Here is a 9,403-nt window from a genome sequence, read left to right as displayed (position 1 = left end):
ACTAAAATAAAGTTTCATGTTGCAATTAACATTTTTGCATCACAGGTTGACTCTAGTATACACTGTAAACCCGGCATTAAAGTGGAAGTCCACCCAAACATTTTCTTCACAATAATATGTTCTATGTGCCCCACTAGTCTAAACTTGATATTAATATCCGATTAATATTGCGTTTATGGAATATCAGTATTGAGTTTGCTGCTTAACTCATATTCCACATTCACAATATTAATCAGAATATCGAGTTTTGACTAGTGGGGCTACGTAGAACACATTACTGTAAAGAACATGTTTGGGTTGACTTCCTCTTTAGGTTTTCTTTGAAGGCAAACTAAATGTAAGTATTCTGACCTTTCTCAAATCAATAAATTGTCAGAGGCGCTCACAGGCATCTCGGCTACAGATACAGTAAATCCATGTCAATCTACATGAAATTCCTGTTCAACAAGTAAGTACATGCATCTTACCATACTTGTTAAAATTCAAGAACATTTCACTTATAGAAGATAAATGAATGGCAATAAAATGCAATATAATAAGAAAGCGTCCGTAAGTTGGCAAAGGCAATACATTTTGATAGCCCTCAAGAGTTTGGTTTTGATAGCGTTAGTGACATCTTGTGGGTGTTTTTTTTCCCCCACCACCAGCTGTGCAAGTACTGTAGTTGCTACTGCATACGTCATTTTGTAACACAAATGCACATTGAAATAATATGAATACGTGAAATATATTTCATTTGTGACCATATGTCATTCAATTAGAAAGGCTTTGACAGTAACTGCGCTTTGCATTTTGAAAGTGACTGACTTTTTTTCCTCACACAGTTGTCATGTTGCCTTACTGTATACTTTGCATATGTGCAGGCCTACCTAATGCTGCCAGCTGTGTCCGGCATTCTTGAGCACAGTGTTGCAATTGTAGCAGCACGTACACGAACACGGCGTGCACCACGCACGTCAAGTGGTTGGCTATTCCTGGACTGAGTGTTTGGCAGTCCCACCAGAGAAATGGGCAGAGCACATGAGGCTGAGGTACCGTGTATGGCTGACCTCGTGCAGTTTCCTTGCTTCGGATATATTATAAGGGAACATATCGGACACCGGGTAAGTAGGTTCCTCCTATAATGTAGCTATGTATGACTTCATTTAGTCGCAATGAAACTCGGTGCCATGCACTTACTAGGTTAGACTAAGTTAGCAAAAACCTTCATCAAATCCTTGCCATAAGATAAAAAAACAAAACAAACAAACATGTACTTACAGTGTGTACAGGTATAACGAGTTAAAATAACGAGTTTTAAAAAGGTGTAGTTGAAACTGGCGAAATAGTGAAGGGGCACTTTCTCCTCCTTTTAATGTACGGTACACTTTCATTTTTTTGTCTGCACGATCTGGGGCATTGTACTCGCAGTTCAATTCTAGTGTACTGAGCAATTTGTTCTTCATGTCAGATCTGTTTTCCATGTTTGTCTTCGGAATATTGTGTTTTAAACAAGTCACTACAATTGTATTTAATATGGCATGTACTAGTGGGAACAGTTTGGTTTCTGTTGGGAGCTTGAATTGCTATTTGTCTAGCTAAAAATACATGTGAGCATTCACTGCATGGCTCGTTGGAAATGTCACTATAAACAGGGCTACACAACCAATGACACAAGCAAGCTATCTCGAGTGACAAACATTCATAAACACGTAACACCTCAATGTAGTTCTAACCTACAAGCCCCCCAAGCAACAAGGGCCTGTCCACTAAGACCAAACACCATTGCTTCTGTTTTCTCTTTATTGTAATTGAAAAAGATCAACACCCTCCAGTCTTTAATGTCTTCAGGGCATACTGTTGTACAAGTTGTTCTAAGAAGAAATAATATTTCTTTAATGGCACATAAATTTGTCTGTCCATAGCATAGCAATGGAAAGAAATCCCTTGCTTTCTCCATATGGAGCAAAGGGGCAGCAAATACAAATAGAAAAGCAGGGGCCCTAAAATTGAACCCTGTGGAAGTCTATAATGCAGTTGGGCAGAGCGGGACTCAAAACTACCAACACACATACTTCTGTCCACCAGATAGGAAAAGGTGATGATTGATTTAAAACAGTTTATTAAATCAAATGAATAACTAATTAATAAGTAATGCACAAAAAAAAATCACTTAGTCCTTAAGGGCACTTGTATTGTAAAGTGGGATAAATAAATCTCTCCTTCAGTGACTTAAATGATGATCATGTCCATGTTGCATTTTGACAGCTTATTGAGTGTCGCTGTCATCTGGACTCAGCAGGCTCCTGTTAAAAATGTCCTCATCCTACGCTGCTGCTCTGTCGGCCCTTGTTTCTGCCATCTCACCTGATGATCAGCATACCCAACTGAGCGCTCATTCGGCCCCACCTGGGGGTTTGAAATCGATTCCCGCAGCCAGCCCATCTCCTCCACACTGTCCTCCAGTCGAAGCGCATCCTGCGCCGTCTGAGCCTGCGGGATCATATGATCAACAGGAGAACCCGTCAGATTATGGGATAGGTAGACAACACGCCAACACCGAACCTTGGCAACCCTGGCTAGACCTTCGATTTTGATTCACAAGACACATTGTGTTGCAGGTGGTTATTATCCTGTCGAAATTGGAGAGATTTTTGAGGATCGATACCAGGTAGTCAATAAGTTGGGATGGGGTCACTTTTCGACGGTGTGGCTCTGCTGGGATATGGCGTAAGTATGGATTCTATTAGAGTTCCAAAGGGGTGAAAAATGTTCTGTAAATTTATATTTCAAATACATTTCTGTGGGTTGTTATAAGATGGGGAATTTGAGAAATATGACAAATTTGAAATTTTCCATGGGGATTATGGGAATTAATGGAAATTAACTCATGGGAATTGAGGGCACTTTAACAGTAAGGTATCACACTGAAGCATAAACATTTTGTTTTACAATAAGCAGAATGTCATGGTCTGTGTTTTGAGTTTAGTTTTTGACTGTAATTTCATGTTTGACTGTAGTTTCATGTTTTTCCTTGTGTTCCTTTGTCCGTCTCTCGTTGAGTTATTGACTCCACCTGTGCTTGTCCCACAAAAACGTGACAGATGGTTGGTTCGTTCTGTCATGTTTTCGTGGAGGAGGACCCAAATGCAGGAGGCAAAATCAGAGCAATAAAGTACTTCAATTAAAGAAAAACAAAAAGGCTAGCAAGTACTGCGAGAACGAAAATGTAGAAGTACAAAAAACAAGGACCAAAACAAACTAAAGACACACTAAGACTAGGATTAAGACCAGGACTATGACTGGACGGGATTTGACTTTGACAAGACAAACGAACCAACAAGGACTGAAAGAAAGCAGGGAACTAAATAAGTTGACTATACAACGAGGAACACCTGGACAAGACACAGAGGGTAGGAGGAAGCTGGTTGGCTAACACAAGGGACCTCGATGACAAGCACAGGTGTACTCAATAACTTAACGAGAGACAGATAAAGGAACGCGCGAAAAAACATGAAACTGCAGTCAAAAACCAAACTCAAAACACAGACCATGACACAGACGTTCACACAAAATCAATATCCCTCCTTGGGCGCACGTTGATAGGGAACAGCATTGAAACTGTCTTTGAATTTTTGTTTCTTTTTACGCAGGAGAAGGCGTTTTGTCGCTCTAAAGGTGGTGAAGAGTGCTCTGATGTTTACAGAGACGGCAAAGGATGAGATCAAACTTCTGAAATGTGTCAGTGATCTCACTTACAGTAGGCTTTCGTCAATATTTGCTCGAGATGAATATTATTTGTGGCCATCAGGTGAGGGACAGTGACCCCAGAGATCCTAATCGTGAGAGAATTGTGCACCTCATCGATGACTTCAAGATCTCTGGAGTGAACGGAGAGCGTATTCTTTGTTACTACCCCAGTACAGGAAACAAAACTACCATATGGTATCAAAAAATGTCCTTAATTGCTTACCAGATGTGTGCATGGTCCTGGAGGTGCTGGGCCACCAGCTCCTGAGGTGGATCATCAAATCCAACTACACCGGTCTTCCACTTCCTTGTGTCAAAAGCATCATCAGACAGGTGGCTTTCTCGAGATTTTCCAAATGCATACTCTATTTCTGTAACTCTTCGATCCTCCGTAGGTTCTGCAAGGTTTGGAATACTTGCACACAAAGTGCAAGATCATCCACACAGACATCAAGCCAGAGAACATCCTCGTGCGGGTGGACGATGTTTATGTTCAGAAACTGGCAGCCGACACCAAACTGTGGCAACTGCCGGATTCCGCTGCGTTGACCAGCGAACCAAGTTAGTGAGGATGCTTTAAGAATGTGACTTTTTATTCAAATCTGTTAAAAGGTGTTGAAGGTTCAAGTGGTGCGTGGTTTTACAAATAGTCACAAAAACAGCGTTTGGCGCTGTTGTGGGAGTGAACACAGCCCACTTGATTCGCCGCCAATTAAAGCGGCTCCTCATATTTAACTTTAACTTTTAACATCAGCACGTGAGGGGCACAGCCTTTGACATGATGGAAGGAGAAACTGTTGAGGAAAAGAACATTTGTGTTTATTTAAAAAAAAAAGTTTAATGAAAATTTGTCGCATTCATTTTTTTTAAATTTGAAATTGCATACACATTTGAACATTCCAGATAACCACCATTTTTTTAAAAAAAAATTTCTGAATCGACTCGTGCAAGATATCAATTTTTTGTCACGCTAATACTATAATAACTTTTTCTTTGTCACCTTTAACAGCAACCTAAGATTTTGACATTCATACCTCCTCTTGACTTCAGTGAAAAACCTCCCTCCCCCTCCCCCCCGCACATCTTGTTACTATACACTACTATTATGTTGCACAACAGTGATACAATATTTTTTTAAAAACATTTAAAAGCCATTGTGTTTCCTGTTTATAGATAGTATGAAATTTGGGATAGTTATTGTACAATCCATCAAAGTAGACTGTACCACCAAGTGGACATTTTTATTTATTGTTCACATTATGAGTTTTATGTTTTATTTCCTCTCCAGAGCGCTCAATGGCCAAACAAAAAAAGGTGTGTCTATTGTCTCATTTATTTCACACATGTTTGTAAATTATTTGAAAATGTACGAGTCCTGGATTGAAATTTCTTTCAAATCTCCTTAGAGTTTGTCCAACTTAATGGGAAGGCTTACCGGGGTTTTCCATAACATCGGGAATTGGGTAAGTGTTATGTTGTATGTTTTTCAATTTTCATTAACTCCCGAACACTGAAAGATGGAAATTAAAGCAAAAAAAAAAAAAAAAAGGTTGTCACTTGAAATTCCATGCTGCATTTAATCACACAGTGTTTGTGACAATTGTACAGTACAGTCCAAAAAATTCCATGCTGCATTTGATCACACAGTGTTTGTGACAATTGTACAGTACAGTCCAAAAGTCGTATATAAGATGTGTTATTTTACCAACGCGTCATTTATCTAGCCATCCATTTTCTATACCGCTTGTCCTTTATCTGTTTGTTGTCACTGGGAGCTGGCGCTTGTCCCCAGTTGAAAAGCTTAAGGCAGGCTACATCCTGGGCTGGTTGCCAGTCAGTCACAGGAAACATACAGAGACAGACAATCATTCACACTTGGATTTAGATTAAAAAAAAGAAAACAAGATTAAATGAATAGATAAGAAATCCAACTTGAATCCCACCAAAAAAGCAGGTTAAATGAAAAGGTAAAACAAACCATAAAATGACAATACACATTGATTCTCAAGTGAAAATCATAAAACAAAAGCAAGATGAAATCAACGAGAAATGTGCTTAATAAGGCTACACCCGACTGAAAGTTCTGACTAAATGAACTTTGTCATCTCACTTCAATGTAGTTCCTTGGCCCCAACAATTCTCAAATGTTTTTTTTTTTTAGCAAATAATGGAGGATAGGAAAATGCAAATGTGTTGAATGAGTGAAGGTTCACTTTCGTTATTCATCGTTTGTATGTTTCGACCGATGGATGTCAAAAACCTTTGATCAAGACACCCGGGGACTCGAAATATATCTCTTCAAATGAAAACAAATCTCAACGGGCTTTTAAGTATGAATGTGAGATATTTCCGACAATTTGTTCCCTCTGCAGTCTAGCAAGGCTTCAAGGTCGCATCTGAAGCGACTGATGTGGACGGAGAGGAAGCAGCGAGCCAAGGCTTCTGAATACAGTCAAAAACAACCCAGTGATGGCCTTTCGGATGTCACAACTCCATCTAGCACACTTAGCGCCACCTGTCAACCGTTGCTTTCGAGTTCTGACGTCACATTAAGGAGACGGACCCTGCTCTTGTCCGACAGGCTGGACTCACCTGTGCTCACTCACAGACAATTCACCTCTTCGTTGCCAGACATCACCAAAGACGCTCCTTTCTCTGCCTCCAGATCTTTATTTTTGCACCAGACGCCAGACAAACAATCCTCCGCTCATGGTCAGTGTGTGCGATTCTTGGAACAGATTGAACATGGTTGCAGAAATATGATCAGTGATGAAAGAATTGTAGGAATAACCAAAATGACTGTCTTTAATCTGAACAACACAAAACGTGAACACAAAAACTAAGCAAACAAAATTTAAGAACATGATGATGGAGAATTACCTGCACAATCTACTGAGATCCTTACCAAGTGCTATGTCAGCTCATGGCCACAAGGAGGCATATTTTCATTGTAGTGTACAATACTTGTATCTGGAGATTTTCTTTAACAATACGTGAGTGTTTTATTCAACAGTTAAGCTCCTTATTTGGCATTTCAATTTGATGACAAAAGCTCTCATGATTCACACGCCATTTAGTTTAGAAATGTTTTTGTTACTTTTATCGTGCATTGCATCATAGTAAGAAGGGTAACTAACACTACAGAATGTTTACCTTATTTAGCTGACAACAGGGAAAATATTGGAAACAGCTTTTAGTGATGTTAGGACACTGCAAAGTGCAACTACTGTAAAATAATAACAAGGCTGGGAAGGGGATGGGCCTGATTAGTTGTCACAGAATAAGGGCGAGATTATTGAGCCTGGGAATGTTTTTTTAGGATTGGTAAATTATCGGACCAGGCAGGTGGTGAAAATAATGCCAACACAAGGACAAAGTCCAATAACATGAATCCAGATTCTAAGAAACAACATCACAATTGTACTCTCAAAGTTGATGTAATGAGTCACATCATATGACTTTTTTTTTTTTTTAAGGAATCGGTGACTGTGACGGTCCTCTTGACCTACTGCTGCCACATAATGCGGACAAGCTGCTCATTAAGATTGCTGATCTGGGAAATGCTTGCTGGGTGGTGAGTGGCAGAACAACCAGAGAAAAATCTGAAAAGTTGTATGGATTAGAGATAGAGTTCAGTATTTTTGTCACCTCAAGTTTATTTGTATAGCCCTAAACAGTCTCAAGGGGCTTCACAGCACCCATAGTTGACAAAGAATGGCAACCTCCCTTGGTCTGAAATCCCCCAACAGGGTGAAGAAAAAAAAAATGGTGCTATATTATTGAAGAATTTACCCACAGCCGCATTAAAATCATTTGTGAAATTTACTATATGACCAACATGAGAAGTAAAAGAACCAATAGCTCTGAGTAATAGCTCAGAAAGCACAGAAGTAGTTCAAGAAGCAATATTACGGCTGCGACAGCACTGGTCGTGGTCCGAATGATGGCACTGGGTGAAGACTTCAAATTTTAGGAACAGTGGTAAACTGTGCGGGAGACTCATTACAATCAAATCTTGAATGTCATGGTCTCTTGTGCTATCCATGTGGTCCTGCAGTACAAACACTTCACTGAGGACATCCAGACATGTCAATACCGCTCCGTGGAGGTCCTGATTGGTGCTGACTACAGCACCCCGGCTGACATCTGGAGCACTGCCTGCATGGTGAGGAGGGCGTCAGCAACATTTAACAGTCAAATGCAAAGCATGAATATTACCCTAACATAATGTTTCTTTTTGTGCGTACTGAAGGCTTTTGAGCTAGCAACAGGGGACTATCTGTTTGACCCTCAGTCAGGGACCACATTCTCCCGTGAAGAAGGTTGGGTTTGTTTTCTTTGGAATAATAATCTTGCACATTTTTATTCGTAATGAATCATGTTGTGTTTTTGCACGTCATTTCAGATCATATTGCGCACATTATCGAGCTGCTGGGACCTCTTCCATCCAAGTTTGCCCTCTCGGGGAAAAAATCCAAAAGATTCTTCAACCAGAAAGGTGAAACATCTCAATGTACTCTAACCAGCCATTACATTAGCGACATCCTGTGGAATCATGAGCCAATGAAAATAATAAAAATGTTCAGTCAAACTGAGCATTTTGGCTGAGGGTTTTGACACTCAAAATTTCTTAAAGAGATGTCAACCCAAAGAATATGTTCTATGCAGGCCCACTAATTGAAACAAGGTATTCTGATAAATATTGTGTTACTTGAGTAAGAGTTTTAATCCACCCGTTTTTAGCCATCTCAGGGGGCGGCCATTTTGTCACTTCTGTCAACTGAAAATGACATCACAACTGCTCAGGGCTCAGGGCTCAGGTAACGACCAATCACGGCTCAGCTTCAGCCGTGGTTGGTCATTGCCTGAGCTCTGAGCACTTGTGATGTCATTTTCAGTCGACAGAAGTGAAAAAATGGCCGCCCCAGAGATGGCTAAAAACGTGCGGATTCACTTTTATTCCACAAACGCAATATTAATCAGAATGTCGTGTTTCAACTAGTGGGTCTACATAGAACATATTCTTGAAAAAAATATTTTTGGGTTGATTTCACTTTAAGATCTTAGGGTTTTTTTTTTTTTTTTTAGTATTTCAGTTTTGCCCATCGGACATACGCAATGGGGAGATTAGCAATTCTATTCGAAACCTCTCTTTAGTTTTTCCAGTTGTGGGTGAACTAATGACTGTTCGCCACTCCATCCAGGACAACTGAGGCGCATCTCCAAGCTGAAGCCGTGGAGCTTGTTGGAAATTCTGTTGGACAAGTACGAGTGGCCACAGGACGAAGCAGCCCAGTTCAGCTCGTTCCTCTTGACCATGTTGCATCTTCAGCCCGAAAAAAGAGCCACAGCGGCTCACTGTCTGAAACACCCGTGGATCTCAAGCTAACAGCTCTCTGCGCCCCCTTTAACACGTCAGTGGACTGAGGCTGGTGCTGGCATCATTTGTAAAGCTTGTTGCCCCCCCCCCCCCCCCCCCCTGCTTATCCCGTTTGCATATTCATGACAGTCCCATTGGATTCAGACAGAATGACCAAACTAAAGTTTGTTTTCTACCATTTCAAAAGTGCTTTCTAGTTTGACTGCAGTTAGATTTAGAACACCCAAATACTGACAGAAGACCAGTTCCGTGAATTACATTGAAATGGCTGACATTTTCTATCACAACAAAGAA

General features: G+C 40.4%; 1 protein-coding gene across 1 annotated transcript; it reads left to right on the top strand.

Annotated features, from left to right (window-relative positions):
• Positions 1-373: 373 nt before the first annotated feature.
• LOC147142548 (SRSF protein kinase 3-like) lies at positions 374-9,365 on the top strand. The gene is made up of 16 exons (XM_086041359.1): positions 374-448; positions 864-1,103; positions 2,248-2,520; positions 2,601-2,709; positions 3,633-3,720; positions 3,791-3,878; positions 3,956-4,062; positions 4,125-4,290; positions 5,018-5,043; positions 5,136-5,192; positions 6,102-6,441; positions 7,206-7,303; positions 7,787-7,894; positions 7,982-8,051; positions 8,135-8,227; positions 8,934-9,365. Exons 3-16 carry the CDS (start codon positions 2,295-2,297, stop codon positions 9,116-9,118), a joined length of 1,761 nt encoding a protein of 586 aa, XP_085897485.1. The 5' UTR covers positions 374-448; positions 864-1,103; positions 2,248-2,294; the 3' UTR covers positions 9,119-9,365.
• Positions 9,366-9,403: the final 38 nt, after the last annotated feature.

The sequence above is a fragment of the Filicampus tigris genome, chromosome 9 (genome assembly GCF_054856515.1).
Source record: "Filicampus tigris isolate MCC_2025a chromosome 9, RoL_Ftig_1.0, whole genome shotgun sequence".
In the NCBI taxonomy this organism is placed as follows: domain Eukaryota; kingdom Metazoa; phylum Chordata; class Actinopteri; order Syngnathiformes; family Syngnathidae; genus Filicampus; species Filicampus tigris.
Note: the sequence above shows the minus strand (reverse complement) of the source record. Positions and strands in the feature narration are given on the sequence as shown.

Excerpts from the sequence above, each read along its gene's own strand:
- LOC147142548 (XM_086041359.1), top strand. The coding sequence starts at position 2,295 with ATGTCCTCATCCTACGCTGCTGCTCTGTCGGCCCTTGTTTCTGCCATC. Across the intron at positions 4,291-5,017 it reads TGCGTTGACCAGCGAACCAA|AGCGCTCAATGGCCAAACAA; the intron begins GTTAGTGAGGAT and ends TTTCCTCTCCAG. Across the intron at positions 7,304-7,786 it reads TGGGAAATGCTTGCTGGGTG|TACAAACACTTCACTGAGGA; the intron begins GTGAGTGGCAGA and ends GTGGTCCTGCAG.